Below are 22884 nucleotides of genomic sequence, written 5' to 3'. Positions count from 1 at the left end.
CTCTGTAACGATAGCTGTAAGATTATCATTCATTGTTTCAACGCTACGGTCGTCTTCTTCAGTTAAAGCGGAAAATCTGTTTTGCAGCGACATTCTGAATTCCTCTACCTTCCCTCTTAATGCTAACTCGTTAATAGCCTTTCGCTTCACCAGTTTCCTCCGTTCCCTCTTCAAATCTAAGCTAATACGAGACCTTACCATTCTGTGGTCGCTGCAACGGACCTTACCGAGGACATCCACATCCTCTACGATGCCAGGGTGTGCACATAGTATGAAGTCTATTTCATTTTTAGTCTCACCATTGGGGCTCTTCCACGTCCACTTCCTGTTTGCTCGTTTGCGGAAGAAGGTATTCATAATCCGTAAATTATTTCTATCTGCAAACTCTACTAATAACTCTCCCCTACAGTTCCTAGAACCTATGCCATAGTCACCTACCGCCTTGTCTTCAGCCTGCTTTTTACCTACCTTTGCATTAAAGTCGCCCATCAGTACAGTGTACTGTGATTTTACTTTGGTCATTACCGATTCCACATCCTCATAGAAGCTTTCAACTATCCGGTCATCATGGCTTGATGTAGGCGCGTAGGCCTGCACCACCTTCAGCTTGTACTTCTTATTAAGCCTAATTACGATAACTGCCACTCTCTCGTTAATACTGTAAAACTCCTCGATGTTGCCAGCTATATCCTGATTTATGAGAAATCCCACACCTAGTTCTCGCCTATCTGCTAATCCACGATAGCACAGTACATGCCCGCCCTTTAGTACTGTATACGCCTCATCTGTCCTCCTAACCTCACTAAGCCCTATTACATCCCATTTAATACCGGCTAATTCCTCCAGCAGCACTGCTAAGCTAGCCTCACTTGATAAGGTTCTTGCGTTAAACGTTGCCAGGTTCAGTTTCCAATGGCGGCCTGTCCGGAGCCAGAGATTCTTAGCACCCTCCGCTGCGTCACAGATCTGACCGCCGCCTTGGTCAGTTGCTCCGCAGCCGCTGGGGACTGAGGGCCGAGGGTTAATTGGTTTGTTCATAGAAGGTTGTGGCCAAGTACTACACCAGGGTGGCCAAATCCTGTTCTGATGAGGAAGTGCGTTGTCGGTTCTGGTCACCGAAATCAGGCCGCACTCCAAGCCTGGTTATGCAATTCCATCGACACGCGGGTTTTTTTTTTATCCGGTGGAGAATTGCGTGGCACCGGGATTCGAACCCCGGTCCTCTTGCACGCGAGGCGGATGCTCTACCTCTACGCCATCGCAGCGCCTCCATTCCCATACACTTGCTATATCTCCGTACAGCCTAGTCAACCGTCCAGTGGTTCTTGTGGATAATTAACTAATTTATCTGTTCAATGAAACTTTTTTTTCGCGTATTTATCACTCATCAAACACATTTCAGTTCATTTCAGACTTTATTTTGACTCCTTTGCCAGCTTTTCCACTATTTTTCTGTCCACGGCTGTTTTCCCGTCCGCTCACTATATCGACGTCCGCTCTATTTCGACATTTTTGCATCAAATAATTAACTAATCATCCTATCGACAATCTCTTTTGAGCAGCATCCTCACACCGTCCTTTATCGATCACAACCATTCGTTTGACGCTACCTCTTCTGCATTAGAACGTCACACATGCTGTGTGCACGACCCCGCCGACATAGCCTAGAAATTTCTTTCGCATTAATAAGCGTTTATGCAGTTGGGCCGAATTAACGATGTCTTACTGTACAATGCTTTAGCTGCTGGTGCTAATTTCGCAGATGGTATATATTCCTCTCTCACGGCGGCGCAAGGTACCGCCGGCAACAGTGTTTTTTTACAGAATTGCAAGCGATCTTTGCAAATTGTGTTTAATTTGCACAAAATATGAGGCAATATTCGTAAAATTATGATTTGGGTCTAAATTTTTGCATTTTACTGAAAATTCATAAGAGCTGGCAAGTATGCAAGTTTATCTTAAGCAGAAGCAGGTGAACACGTCATACAAAAGATAAACGTTATTTTGAGATAAATGTACTGCAGGATCACTACTGCAGGATCATTGATCTAACAAAAATAGCGCATCAAGCACAGCTTGAAAAGCACCAATATTTATAGTGGGAGTACAGATTATGGAGCAATAGGTATCTGAAGACAAAGAAGCTATAATAAGAAAAGAACCAGCCTCGAAAACCATGCACATTTCAATATGCAGAGCTGTCCTATAGATACAGCATAAGTGCAAAAATAGTTGCGTGACACTAAAACCTGCAGAGAAAGCGATTACAAAGCACATAAGCAGGCACACAGTAGATTACAAAGACGACTTATTTAGAAGTGCATGCATGAATGGTATATTCAGCAGCATTGACGTCTAATTCCAGCAATGTGCCATCCAGGGAAAAAAAAGAGGGATCTTGAGCACATTGGTTTTACATAAAATATACCTTAACATTTCTGCTGTGGAATGATCAAGTCATATGCACAATTGTACATTTAATGTACAAGCTTCTGTCTGTCCCTGTTTTATCATTGTACCGCAAAAAAAAAATTTACTCTCTCACGGTATCGCCTTGTTTCTATTATTTCCAAGTTAGCAGACTGCAAAAGACAGGTGGGGGACTCCTGCAAGCCTTAGCAGTTGCAAATGAACCTGACAGATTTGTGTGGAACATTTGCTAGTTATGCTATGTCCTTCAGCTTAAAAGTGCCCCATACAGTGGTAGCATATTCTAATTTTGGTCTAATGTACGTTTTTTATGGTAACAATTTTACTTTCGGCAGGCACTTTCCCTGGGTTGTTCAAAGATATCCAGGCTTAAGGATTTCTTTATTTTTAGTATTATCTGTATGCTTATTGCAACTAAGATGACCACTGGAACTTAATTCTTGGTGCTGTGACTAGATATCTGTAGCTTAGGGACTGTTCTGAGTTAGTCAACACAACATTTGTTTTTTTTTGCATTGATGATCATTTTCCTCATAAAACACCAAGTTTGTATTTCAGTGAGTGACGTGTCTAATATTGCTCGGTGATATAAAGTAGATCTTTTGAGGTAGACTGTGCAATCATCTGCAGAAAGCCACATTTTTATAGGTATGTCAGCAGTGATGTCAATAATGATAACCAGAAACAGGACCGGACCCAGGACTTGACCCTGTGCCCGATTCTACTGGAGTAAATATTGAATGCACATTGTTGATGTTCATAGTATGGTATCTATAAAAGTTATGCTTTAATTCATGCAAATATGGAGTCATTTTTAAAGGAGTATAAACATAAAATTTCTGTTTGCATGCTTTCTTCTTTCAAATGATGCATTAGACATCCATATACATGGAGCACCCAGTTCTATTTGCCTATGACCGCTAAATAATGTATTATTGAATTTCTTCTTGCTGCTGTTTCGATTTCATCAGTCGAATCATGGCTGGGATGTGTAGTTGATGTTTACATCGCATGAGACGTGCAAAAACCGCAGCAGTATAACTACAGATGCATTGTTTGCTGTCATTCCAGCTATTGAAGCAGGCTGCCTAGAGTTGTAGTTAAATAAAACCACGCATAAACGATTATATTGCAGTTCTTTTCGCGCCTCACGTGAACTACACATCAGCTATATGTCATAGATATTGTTTTGTTGATGAAGCCAAAACAGCACCAAGAAAAAATTCAATCATAAAATATTTAGCAGTCCTTAGTGAACACTATGTGGTGAATTACGTAAATTTTAATGCATGATTTGAACGAAGAAAAATGCAACTAATAATTGGCGTTTATAATTTTTTAAAGATTGCCTTTAGGAAATAGATTTTTTTTGGAATATATGATCAAAGGCTTTTACAAAGTCCAGGAAGCAAGGTCATGGACTGTTTCTAAGAGTTGCTTTACAGTTGACAGGCCTCGGCGGAAACTGTCTTGCTCGCTGTTTATATGATCCTGTTCAATAAAGACTGAAATATGTTGATATAAGTTCAAGCATTTTGGTGACGTGCCCTCTGGTGTTTTATAGTTATATTTTAACATTAAAATAACGTTTTTGAACACAGCATCACCATTTTGTATAATTTGATGTTTACGATGCAAGGTATAACATTGTTAATTTTGACATAATTTTATAACATTATTCTATGCTCGCTGCTATCTGGTGTGTGCTCCGTGTTCAGTTGCACTAAAGCCGGTCGAGGCTCAACCTACGGCATGTTTGCGGGCTCTCTCCTAGCGGCAATGTGCAGCATTCGAGAGGTGCTTCAAAGTGTTTTGGCGGCGCCTTACGACTGTGCGTCCCACCCGATGGCAATGGACAATGGTTGCTTGAAGCACGAGGCTTGGGTGGTGCAGGGTGCTTCCAGAGGTCCGTCACATGACCACTCGAGAGTGTGCACCCCGCCCCCAAGATGAAGGTGGTAACATTGGTAGCACCTGGCTATGTGCAGGGGCGATCACCTGATCTCTGACATCACGGTTGCGTTCAGTCGAGCAAAGTCCCAGATACAGGTCTGGCAGTACACCTCACTTCTGACGCCGTTAGATGTTCTGACTGTTAGAGACATAACCTTTTCAGTGTGTAATGTGTAGTGTGTACAATGCCCATCTGAATCTGCTTCCCATCACCACCTCAAGAATGAACTATTTAAATGACACTGCTTACACCACACTAAAAAAACATGGGAAAACCTCAAATAAAAAGCACGCCATTTTGAATGACTGATTTGTAATATTCATGACCGATATATAGACGCCATTCTTTACCTGAATCATTGATACCTTGCAGGTGAGCAGCACACGGTCGAGATGGGCGCAAAGGGCAGTTCCCCAGAACAAGCAACATATTTGCCGAAACCTATTGGCAGTGGCAACCAGAAGGCCACTTTGCCAAGACGACAGCAGCTCAAGAAGCATGGTGACCAGAGGCCTGGCGAGCAGAACCATGGTGACCAAAAGCAACAAGAGCAGGGCCTGAGCGAGACACGCGCTTTCACCGGCACTCACGTGCTGCGTGACCCACTGAACAACGCCGTGCTGGGCCCCATCCCGCGCGAGCATCACTACGAGATCTGCGGTGCTACTGGTGACAACAGCCACGCGCGCTCCTACTGCCCCCAAAGGCCGAAGGACACGTACAACATGGCCCTTCTCAAGAACACACCGCGCAATAGCACTGGCAAGAGATCCAAGTAGAACGCTCTTGGCAGTGTATGCCTGGGCAAACGCTGCTTAATTTTACTGTTACAGCAACAAAGACGCTGTGATATGCCAATATTAGCTGATTAGCCGTAAATCCTAGGCTATACAACTTCATTATAAGATCTCGTTCAGGTGCCAGTTTTTTCAAGTTTGTTCAGCTTCAGAACTATTGCATTGCTTGGATAATTCAACACTTATTGGTTGATTTCATTACAGTTGGTTCCCCCACGCTAAAATCTTTAGTTAAATTCTAGGTAAAACCAGCAGAGTACCATACTGCCTGCAATCACAAGTGCACATTTGCTGAATCATAAAGTAGTAGAATAAGGTCTACACAAAACAGTCTAACACACTGCCATTCAAGTTGCTGCAAGAACAGTACTTTTGGCTGGGTCGTTGCTTTTTTGCATTATTTGATTAGCCAGAAACTGCAGGGAAGCTTAGGGGCATAAGTGGACACTGTGAAGGCATGTATGTCTTGCATCATGTAAAGCCATTTAAGCCTACCACATAGCTTGTCAACCTTGTAAGTGCACGACCTTTTTACACTAGTGTGTCAGCTGATGTCAGAAATTAAAAACCTTTCTGAAATACATTTCACCAACTTGGAGGGGTAGCACTAATAACATAATGCTACTTCCATGACTCTTGGTAGGAAAAGTCAACTGCTCCAGCTGATGTTAGTGCACTACCTTAGATATATCTAAGGTATGCGGAGAAAGAAAAAAATGTGCCACACATGATGATTAGCTAGTCTTTTGTAGGTCTTGGCTGGAACAGAACGAGTTTTCTGAATTTACATGGTTTGAAGACAGTGCTACATGAAGACCCTGTCTGATTAGATGCTCTTCATGATAACAAGGCTATCCTTTGATGTTTTTGAGCTCCGTCAATTACTGCGCAAGCAAGTCATATCAGCTCCATTATAACAGAACTCTGTGGGCAAATGGTACAGCACAGTGTATTTATTAGGCGAGTTCATTGCCAAAGTTTTACTTTTCAGAACTTAGATCGTCATGTAGGAAAACAGCTTCGCTGCTGTGACTGCACTCTAGTCCTACTTTTGTGCTCAATTGCATTTGTTGTTCCATTTTTTGTGTGCGTATTAGACATCTCAACGACCCCATTTTCTACGTGTTCAGACTACCTCCTTTTTCCATCACACTATTCTTAGACCACTTAGAGCAAAAGTAGGAGGCCCTATACTACCTTCTTCCTCCCGCAATAAACTCTGTTTTCACCCCACATTATAACTGTACCAAAAAATCAATACAAAGCAAGCACGAATAGTGCCAACAGTTCAAATGCAGTTGAAAATGAATCGGAGTTGATTCAAGTGTGCCTCCATGAAAGTTGACTTCGATGTACATAACGTCAGTTCTCAAATTGCCTTTAAGATGTTTCTAGATGTGTTCAGATTGAATAAAAGCTGCAGAAAAGGAAAAATAAAAAGGGGAAGTCATTCTGTAAAGTGTTATTGTTATACTCTCACCAAGGTCACCCACAGGCAGCAGGGTGACTAGTACGCTTGGTACCACAGCTGACCCTTGTCAAATATTTTACCCATTGGCGCTTGCGAAAATGGACAGGCAGTGATCACATGCTAAAAGGCATGCGACGACGGAACACGCACATACGTTTCTCGACACTGGAAGCACATGCATCACACCTTGGGAAAAACCCTCGACAACAACACACACGCATGGAGCAACCACAAAGCAAAAAAAAAAAATCTAGTACAATGACTATCCAGAATACGCAGATTTCACGGGTGCATACTAAAGGGAGATCAGACAGCGGAGGTTCCCGAGGAACAAGATGGGATGTTAGCAAGATGAAAACTTTTACCTGAGCGTGGCAATGGAAATGAACATTTACGTATATGAGTAAAGCTAACAAAATCGGAGCTTAAGAGAAGAGTTGTGTAAGCCACCGATTACAAATTTGTGCTAAAATCACTTTGGGTCACGTTGAAACGTTTCAAGATTCACCCAGGAGGTGGCAAGATGTTTTTTAGGAGTCAGCCTGACCAGCTACTGGCAGATTTCTGTAGCTAACACAGCATTGCACATTTTACGCAGTACAAGCTCGAGCTTAATGCACTGATATGGGTTCATCGATAGGCAACAGTTTATAAAGAAGAAGGATGGATAGCTGGGCGAGTTTGTAATAATATATCGTGGGAGGGAACAGCGCGAACAAGACGACAGACGAAGCAAGAGGACACAAAGACCAGCGCTGACTCGAAACTGAATTTTTTATTGAAAAAAGAAAACGTATATACATCATAATCACGTGAACAAAAAGAGCAACGAGAATTGGTCTAGCGGAATCAATATCACCAAACGCACAATATGCCACGCGGTGAACTCAGAACAAAGACACCCCTGAGAACCGAAATGAAGCAAGTCACGAATTATCTAAAAGCGATACTTCTTTGTCAACTAATGCCAAAGAAGGCTGGCTGATACACTGTGATTCTTTCTTCCTTATACGCTTCCATAATCTCCCTGGTCAATTTATCCCGGTGTCTAAACAAAATTTTAGTTTTTGTGACCAAAGAGCAGCACTTTTTCTGTTTCTTTTTATCATTTTCCTTCCCACAATCGCGGCAGTGATCTTTCAGATGAGAGTATCTGGTGTCTGATAGTGAGTTAAGATGTTCCGGCGCAACATCTGAAGACCCTTGAGCGCGGACCAAAGTACGCCAACGAACCGCTAATGTAACCGGTGGAAAGGTTTGCCCTGTCAAGAACCGTTTCCAGGGAAGTCGTTGAAGGGGTGCGCCCGAGATTTCTTGAAGAGAGCGTCAACGCCTTGGTTGCGTCCCCAGGGGCGCCTCGACGACTTAAGGACTTACGGTCCTCAGTGGATTTTTTCGAGTGCAATTATTTGCGGCTTGTTTTTTATAAAGAAGGTCATTTTGTTGTTATACCCGAAGGAATTTTTGCTGAAAAGGCTTCACAGGCTGTAAGTAACTGCTTGAATCGTGTCTATGTAGATTCCCAGAGTGTTAAGGAACAGGCCGTTTCGTTACTGAACCAATGTAATCTTGTACCGCTGGCGGCGGCTGTTAGAAAAGCACACAGCGATAAGTTAGATCCGTTTTTCTCCGCCAAGACTCATAAAGTTAACATTCCTTTCAGAGCTATCATTTCGGAAACTGGCACTTGGCAGCACTGTGTATCTAGTTATCTACAATAGCACCTTTCGTATCTAGTTGTGGATGATCCTTTCCTGGTTAGTAATACAGACATGGTAACCCTTTTCCTAAAGCATAACAACCCAGGTTGTTGTGCAGGCTTCAGTATTGACATTGAAGATCTTTACTATTCACTTCCTCACAATGGGATTATGAAAGCAGCAAAAAGGCCATCATTGATGACAGTGATGAAGTAGGCTTTATAGGTCAGTGCGGGGTTTCTCTTGACACCTTTCTTGAACTGTTATCGTTTTATTTAAAGTCAACTCATGTAGGCTGGCAAGGCGGCGTCTATGTGCAAAAAAAGGGGATCTTATGTGGTCGAGGGTAGCGCCTGTTTTGGGCAATATTTTCTTAGGTGGGATTGATAAACAAATTAGTAGACACAGTGACGGAATGGTGGTGAAGATTTTCAGATATGTGGATGATTTTTTGGTACTGACTAAAAAAGACAACTTCAATAGGACGATGATAGACATTTTGAAGTTGTTTCGGGAGTGCGCAGATGGTCTGTCGTTTACCTCTGAAGTGCCCTTGAAGGATTCTCTCCTGTTTCTTAGTATTGAGTTGTTTTTCAAGAACGACCATGTTTGTTGGCTTTACTCCCCAAGATCCCAGAAACAGGTTTTGCACTATTCTTCCGGACATTCAAAAAATGTTAAAAATGGAATAGCTGTGTGTGCCCTCCGCTCGAGCTTACAGAATTCTTGTTTTCACCGGATCGAAGAGAGTGTATGTTACAGGTCAGCAGGCTGAAAACCGCAGGGTACCCTGATTCTGTTATTTCGGCAACGTGCGAAAAGTTGGTGCGGCTGGTGAGGACGGATTTCTTCAAGTCAAAGAGGGACAAGGCATGTAAGAAAAGGGCGGTCATCCCCTACATTCACAAAGTAGCCCATAACCTGAAAAATGTAGCTGGTAGGTTTGAAGTCGCAGTTGTTTTTTCGGCACCTTGTAAGTTGAGCGGGCTTTGCCGGGCCGTTAGGAACCGTAGTGAAAATGTATTAGGAGTTAGTCCGTTCAAATGCCGTGTTACTCACAGGTCACCGTTGGTGGAATGCGCATGCTCTGTAGTCTATGAACTTCCACTCTCGTGCAAAAAAGTCTACATTGGTCAGACAGGTCGCTGTATTAACGTTCGCCTGAGGGAACATCTTAACTCACTATCAGACACCAGATACTCTCATCTCAAAGATCACTGCCGCGATTGTGGGAAGGAAAATGATAAAAAGAAACAGAAAAAGTGCCGCCCTTTGGTCACAAAAACTAAAATTTTGTTTAGACACCGGGATAAATTGACCAAGGAGATTATGGAAGCGTATTTCATAAGGAAGAAAGAATGACAGTGTATCAGCCAGCCTTCTTTGGCATTAGTTGACAAAGAAGTATCGTTTTTAGATAATTCGTGACTTGCTTCATTTCGTTTCTCAGGGGTGCCTTTGTTCTGAGTTCACCGCGTGGCATATTGTGCGCTTGGTGATCTTGATTCCGCTAGACCAATGCTCGTTGCTCTGTTTGTTCACGTGATTATGATGTATATATGTTTTCTTTTTTCAATAAAAAATTCAGTTTCGAGTCAGCGCTCGTCTTTGTGTCCTTTTGCCTCGTCTGTCGTCTTGTTCGCGCTGTTCCCTCCCACGATGCACAGTTTATAACACTCTATACTTTGTCTCATTAAAACCATGCAGTGCTCTGGGATCAAGAAATGGTGTTTATGAATTATAGGCTCAACGCACCAAGCTCTTCACACACTGAAAGAATCCAAAGGACAACAGTTTGTGATTGGCTAGTTCGTCGCCTGATTGGCCATCAGCAACCAGCTCAGCAATCATGGCAGCAAACTATACATAGGTATACTGCAGCTAGGAAGCTGGGTAACTGTGAGGTGCTCTTGAGTAGGAAGAACTTGTACAAAGCCCTGTAAACGGGAACTAGCTCGTTTCCGCAGTGCTGCATGGCTTTAGCAATGCTGAGTTTTAACGCTGTAGCTCTCAACTAAGAAAATCCTCTCACGGCCAGTTCATGTTGCTTTAGTCAGGTCACGACAGGGCCCCTGACGTTCCATATTCGGAGCTCCAACTTTTGAGAGCTCGGACAAGGCTTGGAAACAGTTTGTGGAATGGAGACACTTATGAGACTAACATTTAAAGTTTTCTTGTTAAGATAAGCCCACTTTGCAGTATCTGCTATGCACAGCATCAGTGCTACTTAGAGAATAACTGTTCTTGGCCACGAAGAAATATCCACGAGTGCAAGCCGCCAACTTGCAGACCTGTGCAATAGGCTTGTTAAAACAGCAGACGCGTGGAAGCCACCCCTTACGAAAATGGCAGATATGGGCCGGATATATTTTATATATGGCTGTATATACTCATATATGGGATCATATTGTCACGTTGTAGTGACGGCAGTCCAGTGGTCAGGAAGACACCAGCCAGTCTTGGAAACGAAGCTCTTTATTTGGGCTGACTTGCGCCCGCAAAATAACTGAATCACTCGGCGGTGGCGTAAGCAACAAACGTGCACGTCGGTCGTCGAACTACGAACGTCCGCCGCTCGCGGCATCGCTCAATTTAAAGGCGGCAAGGAAACTTCCAGATAACAGGTCAAGATCATCTACGGTAATCTGGAAAAACCTAGATGCAGCCTTTCATGGCTGCGAACAATCGAGATTAGTCTGGTCGCTTCTCGCGCCACGAACAAAAGTGATAACGACCCTTTCCTGCTGCCTTGAGCGTGAACGAACAAACACTGCAATGATACGTGGCATTACCCCCCTTCCAAAGAAGCATCGTCTCGATGCTTTAAAATGAAAATAAACACGGACAATGAAAACTTCCAGTCCTTTAGCGTTCATAATATGGCTTCAGGCGTACGACATGTACGACTTCCGGGCGTGTGCGGCGTCGCTGAGATGCTGTCGTGCCGTCGGGGATGACTTCGTAGTCGAGGTCACCGATGCGACGGAGAACCTTGTACGGGCCAAAGTAGCGTCGCAACAACTTTTCACTCAATCCACGGCGGCGAACTGGCGTCCATATCCAAACACGATCACCTGGCTTGTAATGCGTGTCTCGTCGGCGCAGATTGTAGCGTCGGGCGTCGGTGTGCTGCTGGTCTTGAATGCGAAGCCGCGCAAGTCTTCGGGCTTCCTCGGCGCGATGAAGGTAGGCGGCGACGTCGAGGTTGTCTTCGTCAGAAACGTGCGGGAGCATTGCGTCGAGTGTTGTCGTGGGCTTCCTGCCGTATACCAGCTCGAATGGGGTAAACCTGGTTGTCTCCTGGACGGCAGTATTATAAGCGAAGATCACGTAGGGCAGAATGGAGTCCCACGTCTTGTGTTCGGCGTCGATGTACATGGAGAGCATGTCTGCGATGGTCTTGTTCAGACGCTCTGTGAGTCCGTTGGTTTGTGGATGATAGGCAGTGGTCCTCCGATGGCTTGTCTGGCTGTAGTTTAAAATGGCTTGCGTCAGCTCCGCTGTAAACGCCGTTCCTCTGTCTGTGATGAGCACTTCCGGGGCGCCGTGTCGCAGCAGAATTTGTTCGACAAAAAATTTTGCGACTTCTGTTGCGGTACCACTAGGCAACGCTTTTGCTTCGGCGTAGCGGGTCATGTAGTCGGTGGCCACGATGATCCACTTGTTTCCTGATGAAGAGGTCGGAAAGGGGCCGAGGAGGTCCATCCCTATTTGCTGAAAGGGCTTAGTTGGCGGTGGTATGGGGTTCAGGAGTCCGGCTGGTCTGGTCGGAGGCGTTTTGCGTCGCTGACACTCACGGCACGTTTTCACGTAGTGGGAAACGTCGGTAGCTAGCCGTGGCCAATAGTACTTCTCCTGGATGCGGTGCAACGTGCGAGCAATCCCGAGATGTCCTGCAGTCGGCTCATCATGACATGCCTGCATAATTTCTTGCCTAAGATTCTTGGGCACGACAAGAAGATGTACTGTCCTGTTGGGAGCGAAGTTCTTCTTCAGGAGGACATTATTGTTAAGGACGAAGGACGACAGTTGGCGCTTGAACCCCCGGGGAGGCGAGGCGGTCTTGCCTTTCAAATAATCAACTAGGCTTTGCAACTCAGGATCCGAGCGCTGCTGCTGCGCGAAACTGCTGGCGCTTACCGGTCCTAGGAAAGCATCGTCGTCTTCCTCTTCCGGTGCTGCGTCTACGGGGGCTCGCGATAGGCAGTCAGCATCGGAATGTTTGCGGCCAGATTTGTAGACTACAGTTATGTCGAATTCTTGAAGACGCAGGCTCCAACGAGCAAGGCGGCCGGAGGGATCTTTCAAATTGGCCAGCCAGCACAGAGCATGGTGATCGCTCACAACCTTGAATGGTCGTCCGTATAGGTAGGGGCGAAATTTGGACGTGGCCCAAATAATGGCGAGACATTCTTTCTCTGTCGTCGAATAGTTGGCTTCGGCTCTCGACAGTGAACGGCTAGCGTACGCGATAACTTTCTCCTGTCTGCTATTTTTCTGAACGAGGACCGCTCCTAAGCCCACCCCGCTTGCATCGGTATGAACTTCGGTTTCGGCGTTTTCATCAAAGTGCCCGAGCACAGGAGGGGACTGTAAGCGGCGCTTCAGCTCGTTGAAAGCTTCCTCTTGTGGCCTTTCCCATTTAAAAGGCACGTCAGCCTTGGTAAGTTGAGTCAAAGGTTCAGCGATGCGCGAAAAGTTCTTGACGAATCGTCGGTAGTAAGCGCACAATCCAAGGAATCTGCGTATAGCCTTCTTGTCATTAGGCTGTGGAAACTCTGCGATCGCAGCCGTCTTCTGGGGGTCGGGGCGAACTCCATCCTTGCTTACGACGTGACCAAGGAACAGCAGCTCCTCGTAGGCGAAGTGGCACTTCTCTGGTTTCAGTGTCAGGCCTGAAGACTTGATCGTTTCCAGCACTATCCGAAGCCTTCTCAGGTGGTCTTCAAAGCTTGAGGAGAAGACAACAACGTCATCTAAGTAGACTAGGCAAATCTGCCACTTCAAGCCTGCGAGCACCGTATCCATTACTCGCTGGAACGTCGCTGGGGCAGAGCAGAGGCCGAATGGCATCACCTTGAACTCGAAGAGTCCGTCTGGCGTGATGAACGCAGTCTTTTCGCGATCTCTTTCGTCGACTTCAATTTGCCAGTAGCCGCTCTTCAGGTCCATCGATGAGAAGTACTTAGCGTTGCACAGCCGGTCCAATGTATCGTCGATGCGGGGGAGGGGGTAGACATCCTTCTTCGTAATTCTGTTCAAGCGGCGGTAATCGACGCAAAAGCGAAGGGTGCCGTCTTTCTTCTTCACTAGGACGACTGGTGCTGCCCAGGGGCTCCTTGATGGCTGGATAACGTCGTCACGAAGCATTTCCTCAACTTGCTTACGGATAGCTTGGCGTTCTAGCGGCGATACGCGGTAGGGGCTCTGTCGCAGTGGTCGGGCGTGTTCGTCTGTGACAATTCGGTGCTTGGCAAGCCTCGTTCGTCGCACATTCGATGCTGATGAGAAGCAATCGCTGTACTCTTGAAGAAGACTGCGTATTTGGTCTTGTCTGCTCCGTGGTAATGCTGGGTTGATATCAAACGTTGGTTGATGGCGTTGGTCAGATGGTTCTACGGGTTGGTCGGGTAGGGCAAATATGTCTCTGATGTCTGCCAGCTCGTCGAGGAAAGCGATCGTCGTACCTTTGTTTAGATGCCGGTATTCTTCGGTGAAGTTGGTTAGCAAGACCTGGGCTTGGCCATTTCGGATTTGGGCGACTCCCCTTGCGACGGCCAGTCCTCGATCCAGGAGTAGCTGGGTGTTCCCCTCGATGACGCCTTCGGCAGTTTCGATGTCTCCAGTACCTATGCAGGCGACGACACTTGATCGGGGCGGCACGCTCAATGCTTCGTCGAGGACGTTCAAGGCAACGGGATGAGTCGCTGTCGTCGCTGCAGATATGGCTTTGTCCGTGGAAAGCTTGATCGACTTAGATCGAAGGTCGATGATCGCTCGATGTTCATTCAGGAAGTCCATTCCCAAAATCACGTCTCGCGAGCATTGCTGTAGGATCAGGAAGGTTGTCGCATAGGTTCTCCCGTTTACACTAACTCTCGCGGTGCAGCGTCCAGACGGCGTAATCAGGTTGCCACCTGCGGTGCGGATCAGCGGGCCATCCCAAGTTGTTGTTACCTTCCTGAGTCGGACAGCGAGTGGGCCACTCATGACAGAGTAGTCAGCTCCAGTGTCGACCAAGGCAGTAACCGCGTGACCGTCGACCGTAACTTCAAGGTCACTTGTTCGCGTTCGCGTTCTCGTATTGTACGTTGTCTTCGGTGTCCGATCTCGGCTTCGTCGAGTAGTAAGGCTGCGGTGGGCGTACTCCGACGTTACTTCACTGGGCAGCGGTAAAAGTTTCAAGTCTGGCCGCGTCGTCGTCGGTGTCGTCGTCGTCGGTGTTGTCGTCGTCGGTGTTGTCGTCGTCGGTGTTGTCGTCGTCGGTGTTGTCGTCGTAGTGGCGGCATGGTCTTGAGTACTCGTCGATGGAGGATCTTTGTCATTGCGCTTAGAAGCAACCTCACCTCCAGAGGCTGCTTTATTTAGTTTAACCTTCGGGGGCTGGGGGAGCGTCCACGCACGGCGTAGCCTCGGCTAGGAGAAACAAAGCGCGGGGACGATGGCGACGGGGAACGTGATAGGCGGCTCGGCGATGAGTATTCTTCCCGACGCAAAAACTCCTCGATTTCGGCTGGTCGCTGGCCGGGTCGGGGTCGTGGAGCGTCGTAAGAGAACCCTCGGATGCCCAGTCTCCTGTATGGGCAGTGCCGGAGGACGTGACCGGCTTCGCCACAGTGGAAGCATAGTGGGCGGTGCTGGTCGGGAGTTCTCCACTCGTCGCATTTCCTCGGCTGCGCGCGTCGCTCGTAGGATGGGCGGGTTGGGGCGAGTGGGCGGCGGTCCAACGCAGCTGGCTGAGGGCGATAGGGGCTTGGGTCCCGTCGTCGAGGTGCAGGACGGCGCACAGCTGCGGCGTAAGTCATGGCTGGGGGCTGCAGAGGCTGCGTGGGTGTCGGCGTCACACCCAAGGCCTGTTGAACTTCGTCCCGGATTACGTCAGTAAGTGGTGAAACCTGCGGCTGCGTCCCATTTGGCAGCAATCGTCGGAGCTCTTCTCGTACTACTTGGCGTATAACCTCCCGCAGGTTATCGTTGTTAGCGGCGTCCAGGCAGTTTGCTGAAAAAACGCGCTGCTGGCGCTCATATTGGCGGGCTCGGGCGTCAAGTGTTTTTTCCATCGTGGGGGCCTCTTCTATGAATTCCGCCACGGTTTTCGGTGGGTTCCGTACGAGACCGGCAAAGAGTTGTTCTTTAACTCCTCGCATAAGCAGCTTGACCTTTTCTTCTTCCTTCATGTTCGAGTCGGCACGCCGGAAGAGACGCTTCATCTCCTCAGTGTACACTGCAACGGTCTCGTTTGGGTGTTGTATGCGAGACTGTAGCAGCTGCTGGGCTCTCTCCTTTCTCACGACGTTTGTGAAAGTCTTGAGAAGCTGCTCTTTGAAGGTTGCCCAATTCGCGAGGCTGGCTTCCTCATTCTCAAACCAGACTCTTGCTGGTCCCTCCAGGGCAAAGAAGACGTACCTAAATTTCATGGCATCGTCCCAGTTGTTAAAGACAGCCACTCGGTCGAACTGCTCCAGCCATTCTTCGGGGTCGGCGCCAGGCGAAGCGTCGAAGGTTGGTGGCACCCGGGGCTGCTGCAGAATGATTGGAGTGGTCGTCTGGGGCAAGGTCATGATGGACGTTGGTACTTGCTTTCGCTTCCGGGTAGGGTCCGGCAGGGTCCCGAACTCAGGTGCGTCCCCTTGCAGGCGTCGGCTTGCGCGGTGGACTGGACTCAGGTCCTGCGGTAGATGACTCAGAGGGCTGGCGTCACGACTTGTTGGGGGTGTCCGGAACATGAAAGGCTACCCAGCACCTCCACCAGATGTCACGTTGTAGTGACGGCAGTCCAGTGGTCAGGAAGACACCAGCCAGTCTTGGAAACGAAGCTCTTTATTTGGGCTGACTTGCGCCCGCAAAATAACTGAATCACTCGGCGGTGGCGTAAGCAACAAACGTGCACGTCGGTCGTCGAACTACGAACGTCCGCCGCTCGCGGCATCGCTCAATTTAAAGGCGGCAAGGAAACTTCCAGATAACAGGTCAAGATCATCTACGGTAATCTGGAAAAACCTAGATGCAGCCTTTCATGGCTGCGAACAATCGAGATTAGTCTGGTCGCTTCTCGCGCCACGAACAAAAGTGATAACGACCCTTTCCTGCTGCCTTGAGCGTGAACGAACAAACACTGCAATGATACGTGGCAATATACAGTTATATAGGTCCATATATGATAGTAAATACGGCCAGATGTGACCATGGGAAACCTGATATGCCGCATATACTGCTGTATAAGGGGTGTCCCAGCTAAATGTAACGAAGATTGTATAAAAGAGGATGTTCTTTAGCCCAGTGAGACTAACTGATAGTTCTTGACAGTCGCGTGTCCTAGTCCGCGGTAGTTTTTCATTATACAAAAGTAATTAATTAGCAGATACTAATTAGATAACTTTTTAATTATTGCCTTCAGGAAGAAAGTGTCAATGCAGGAGTTGTAGATCCCATAGAAATATGACCATTTGCCGTGTTTGTAACCAGGTGCCGCTGATACAGCTTCATTTATTTGCCTTAAAAGAAAGCTCGCGAAATACAAAAGGAACCACGTGATAGGGAACCAGTTTCTGCGCTCCCAATTGACCGGTCAGGCAACGACATCCGCTTACGTTTGCAACGCTGCCCCGTGCAGGGTTCGGCGTTTCGAGGCGGTGGCGAGATATGCGCCAGGAACTGCTTATGCGTCGTGGAAAGTAAGCGGGCGCTGCTTTTCAAGCAAGTGAAGCGCGGCTAGCATGGAACGCTTTTTCACGCGGAGCCTCGCCTCGAGTGATAGGTATGTGGCCGTGCCGCCGAACTTGCACTGTCACGCGCTGAAGAAGCGGTCGCCCTCCTTTCAGCGAATCGCATGGAGGCTTGGCACTCAGACGTATAAGTTGGCGAGTGATCATCGCTTGGCAATGAAATTGGCGACATCATTCGTAAGTACGCATGGGCTACGCCATGAAACATTGGTTGCAGTTGGAGCCTTTTTCTGCTTATGAACTCATTCAGGCTCTTTCAAAGCTCAATTTCCTGTAGCGAAAAGAAGCTCCAAGCGTTGCATTAACTTACAGCATAGCAAGAGCTCCCAAAATTGGTCTAAATGTGTTCTAATATACCTGGCTTAGACGCTACCATTTCTTAACTGGAGAACTGTAGTTTCCTCCTGCTTTCACTTGTTCCGAAGCGTGCAAGAAAATACCGGGACACGACCGCAGGTGCACCTGCAAAGCCGGCAACGCTTTTCCAAGCATTCGCCAACGTGCTACGCGCGAATTCACCTCCTTCAACATTACGAAGTGAATGCTCCTTGTTACGTGAACAATGCATGGTGGCAAGGAGTGCCATATTCGGTGTAACCTCCCCGAGCTGCGCGTTGGCGGCAAGGCACAATGTACTGGAGGCATCCGGAATAACGTTGGCCGCGGCGTCTTTTTGCACGCGCTCACCTCCCACAGTAAAAGGGCATTCACTTCACCTGCACCAAAATGCCGTCTCCCCGGACGGCATTTTATTATGCGACCTTCTTCTCAGCAGGCACACGCAACTGATTAGGGACACAGAGTTTGCCACGGTGCGGGTATCAAAGTTTTGTCCATTTTTCACGCACTGGCATCTTTACTGAGGTGCGGCTCCTTTCATATTCGCCCCTAGCCGAAATAAGTCTAATACCCCTTTCTTCACGTCAAGTCTGACTTCGCACTGAACCTTTAAGACAATGACTTGAACTATGAGGTGCGGGGGTGTAAAGTGCCGCCCACGGCTGGTGACTAGGAATAGCATAGAATAAAAGCACTACATTACGGTGGCTACACGCTTTCATGTTTCAGGCAATAATTGGCAGAAAAAGGCGTGGTGTCTTGAGTGGCCTTCACCTCGCAACCAGACTGCTGCTTCTCATACGTAATGTTCAAGTGGTCATTGCATTGTGAAGGATATAAATCAATAAAAGAAATAAATATTAACACACACGAGCACACATGCACGCAGTCCTTGTGGAAGCCGATGTGAAGAAAAAAAGAAGAATACATAGAAGAAAGAGTTCTTAGCGAGCCTCTGCAGCGCCTGTGGGTCGGTGAAGGGCAGAAGTGGCATGCATCGGGCATCCACTGTCTTTGATGTTCTCCAGTGAGCTGGGTGAGTCGATGCTGAAGCACATCAGGATGATGTCCGTGTCCTGGTATGACAGGCACCGCAACCTCTCGCAGCCATCTAGCCCCGCTCTGTCCACCAGCCCAACCGCTCAACCCTCGACCTCGATGCTCATAACGTTCTTTCTAAAGACTCTGCATGCGTAGACACCTGGGAAGTGATGCTTCCTAAAAACTATAAGGAGGCACGTTTTCCCTCTGGCACCCTTCAGAATATTAATGTTTTGTCCCGGATCGCCGACATCGGTGGCCATTTTTACTGCAAAAAAGAGCAGTTTGGCGACTGGCGGGGCCTCGGGACTCTCCTCTTCTTGCAACAAGGACGAGGGGACAACGAGGAAGCGTGTATTCTAAGCATGACCCTCCTTCATGGTGGCAGCGAAGGCGACAGTGTCACAGGGCAGATTATTCTAGGAGAGAGGGGGAGCAGAGCCTTCGTCCGGGTGTTGGTGGCATAATTTGAGGAGGTTGTAGCGGCGCTCTGGTTTGAGGGTGATCTTGCGAAGCGACGGACGCGGTTCGAGCACACCGATCAGCTCTTCGCAGGAGCCTGGAATGACGCTTGGTCTGTCGACCGCGACTGCCTGCAAGGTGTTGCCTTCCAGGGCGTGGACCACTGCGCTGATTTCACCAGATTCCACAATGACTTCCGGAAGAAACCCCTGAGTCAAAAACGTACGAAGAAAGGAAAGGACAAAACAATAAGCACTAGGCCTAATCAACCCTTCTGACAATGTCCGTTTTAGAGGCCAGCTGAATATTGCTCACTCGAGTGAATTTTATCCTACTTAGTTGCAAAGTTTCCGGCGTCCCACTGTTTCAGCTATTTCAGCGTATGACCTAAATCGAGAAATGTCCAGGTGCATGGCGCCTATTTACCTCACTTGTCGCATGTATGTAAGTGGATGCGAAACATCTGATTTTAGCTAGGCCCTCTGGCATCGAGTACACTTGTACGGCTGATTTTTACTGTGCAATGTCAAGCCCATTTTCTGCAGTCCATTCGGAACTTACAATCGGGGCACCTCCAAGGTGAGCTCTCGTTAAAGGGCAACTCCGGCGATTTTTCAGCCATTTTAAGTTAATGGCTGTTTTGTGTTCCTAAGAACCTCCTGTAATGTGTACGATATAAGGTTTTCAAAAGCAACCGTAAAATTATTTTTAAACAGCAAAAAACGCAAAACCCGAAACCGAAACCGCAAAACCGAAACCCGGGAGGTGCCTTCGTGCGGTATTGACTGTGACGTCACGAGCGGGTTCGCCGCGCTGCGAAGTCCCCGAAATATCACAACTACCCTGAGCCGCGCAGTCGACATGACAGAAAGCGCGGAGGACAGCTTTTCCGAGACCAGCGAGTCTTTAGAAGACGATTCATTCGACGATTTTGGACTGGACGAGTCGCCTTTCAGGTATGATCCACCGCCGCGCGAGCCAGCCGAGTCACACCACAGGCCGCGTCACCTGCAGCACGGGGACGGTATGAACTCGGAAAAGTGATTACTTCAGTCATTCCTCGCGCATGCATTTGTGACAGAGTCGTCAGAACAAAAGTTAGAGATGCTCCCGCCGACAGCTGTTCGTGTGGCCAGTGCCGGCCGACCCAGCCTGATGAAAGAATCTGCTGCCGGAACGTTGCCGCGGTGCACAACGTCCTTACAGGGGCATGCATCACGAACAGTCCTCTCTGCGAAGCTTTATCTCGACGGCGAACTTTTGGAAGTGAGTTCACGCCAGCTACAGTTCCACAATCCAACATACCGCTTCTTCTTAACGGCCGCGCTTCGTTCAGCTGGCCGCTGCGATATACGGTTGTACTAGAATAACGTTGGCACAAAATATGTTTTCGAGCGCCAGTTGAACGAAGCCTTAGCGAGTCCAAAGCTCTCTTTGAAGTACACGCTGTCTTCATAGCAACCTGGCGCGAAATGTTCCGAGCACAAGCGGGAATGCTTCCTCGGAGACCAGGTGACCCGGCGGACAGCTCTCACCAACTTGTCGCGAAGGTTCTTATCGCTAGGAAACCTACGCTAGATCACGCCCGTTGTCACGGATCAAGAATTTGTGCACCCCACAGCACATCAGAAGTTGCCGTGACCCGTCACTCTGGCGCACACATCCACGGCGCTTTGTATCTAGCGGCCGTGACACATCACATCAGGCACGTTGAGATGGCGCGAAATAACACAGGTGGTCGAAATAATTCCGGAGAGCTCCACTACGGACCTCTTTCTTCCTTTCTTTCGATCCTCCCTTACGTCGCGGTTCGGGTGTCCATTACTGCGTCATTTACTTTCCTCAAAACCAATTTTCAGTTTTCTCCTGCACTGCCAGCGCCAGCGCGCGCCCAACCAGCTTGACACACCGCCCCGCCAGTGACGTCACAGAACAGGGTGGCCTGTAGAAGTTGCTCGATCAGTGGGTGCCGCTGGCGTCAGCTCGCGTCGAGGAGCGCTTGTCTTCAAAATTCGCTTGCGGAAAAACTACGCCGGTTTCAGGGGCGAAATTTTAAATGAGGCATCAGAATATCATAAAGAATACAGACTTAAAATTTCATTTCAATCGATGCGCATCGAAAAATCGCCGGAGTTGCCCTTTAAGCTTCATAAATGTTGCTTTTTGGCTTTTTTTAGTTTTTAGTGGCTTTCAAAATGACGTAGAACGCCTCGAAATGGTAGGTTATTCCACATGTTTGTTAGAATCTGTAGCAAACTTGCTTAAGAAAAGGCTCCGCTACGCTTGTGCCATATAAATAGAAAAATTGAAAAAAACTGCACTGCTGCAACGCATACATATATTGTCCCATAACCTAACAAGGGTGGGACTATATGCTATGTGATCTATGTGTTGTCTGCTATGTGTTCTCTGCGGTCGGGAAGCCGTAAAATCTCTGCAATACGCTCAACTCTGGCAACAAAATCAAGATAACCAGAAGAAACACCGAGAGCACATCGTGAGTTGCACCGTGTTCTATATTCTGTGCCTTTGTCATGCGGCAGGAGATTCTCATGGGCAAATGGGCAGATGCGGAAAGCTTCGATTGCGAGTGTTTAAACATGAGCAGTGTGGTTCTACGCCTATCTAGACCCAGTATAAAGTTTTCGAAACCATCCATCTCTAACAAAACAATCAAATAAGTAACCGAGGCATGCATGCTTGAAAAGCACCAAATTGGGAGTGTGATGTAATAATAATAATAATAATAATTCTGTTTTTGAGGAAAGGAAATGCCGCAGTATCTGTCGCACATATCTCGGTGGACGCCTGAACCGGGCTGTAAGGGAAGGGATGAAGGTGGGAGTGAAAGAAGAGAGAGAAGGAGGTGCCGTAGTGGAGGTCTTCAGAATAATGTTGACCACCTGGGGTGCAATGACATCGCACAGCACACGGGCGCCTTGCGTTCCGCCTTCATCGAAACACGGCCGCCGCGGTCGGGTTCCAACCCGGGTATTCCGGCTCGGTAGACGAGCGCCTTAACCACTAAGCCACCATGGCGGGTAAGTGCTGCGTTTTCTGTCGAGTCAGATAAAGAACTGTCATTTCTGACTGGCAGTTTCTAATAACAGCACAAAGTTTTTATTCATGCGCCATTGCTGTGATAGCTGTCTTATCTTCTTTATGCACGTGTGCTGTCTAGGGTGTTTAAGAGAAGACTAAGGAATTTTAAAAAATAGGCTTTTTACGGTAACATTCTTCGTGCGCGATCAAGACCGTATTGTGGAAGATGTTATCAAACGGGTTCCGAATGATAACTAGTGGACTAATTGGCTGCCATGTGTAATTAAATTTTATTAATGGCAGTTAGACGCTTGATTCTAATGAGGAAATTGTAAGGATGATCGGTGCTCCCGATAGCGTTGTTAGAACTAGGAAAACATAATTGCCTGCGGCGGTGCTCAGAATTCCAGCTTTCCAGATGCGCACACGGGACATCCGGCGGCCGCAGAGCCGCGCCCACATGATGACGTCACCAGGAAGTGCATGCGTCGCACGCACCCCGCGGTTTTCCTCCAGCTCCAGGAATGGCAAGCGGCGTGCCGCGGCCACCGTCTGCTGCAATCTCCTTGGCTGCCGAAATGTGACCTTCGTCACCTGCCCTTAGCGCAACCGCGAAGCAAGAAAAAATAAAAGTGAAAACCTTTTTAGGCATGAAAACCCGCGCCATGTCAATCTCTTCGAGTGCAGTAGTATCGGCTGCTTT

At 47.7% G+C, this 22884-nt stretch overlaps 1 protein-coding gene across 1 annotated transcript in view; it reads left to right on the top strand.

The window, feature by feature from the left end:
- Positions 1 to 22884, top strand: part of LOC149356510 (uncharacterized) — a 64443-nt gene that overhangs the window by 16422 nt on the left and 25137 nt on the right. The window contains 2 exon segments of the mRNA XM_089576361.1: positions 4757 to 5159; positions 10552 to 10700. Coding sequence (XP_089432487.1) covers positions 4757 to 5159; positions 10552 to 10700 — 552 coding nt within the window.

This window comes from Amblyomma mixtum, chromosome 3, assembly GCF_055824585.1.
Source record: "Amblyomma mixtum isolate Tamu chromosome 3, ASM5582458v1, whole genome shotgun sequence".
NCBI classification, from domain to species: domain Eukaryota; kingdom Metazoa; phylum Arthropoda; class Arachnida; order Ixodida; family Ixodidae; genus Amblyomma; species Amblyomma mixtum.
Note: the sequence above shows the minus strand (reverse complement) of the source record. Positions and strands in the feature narration are given on the sequence as shown.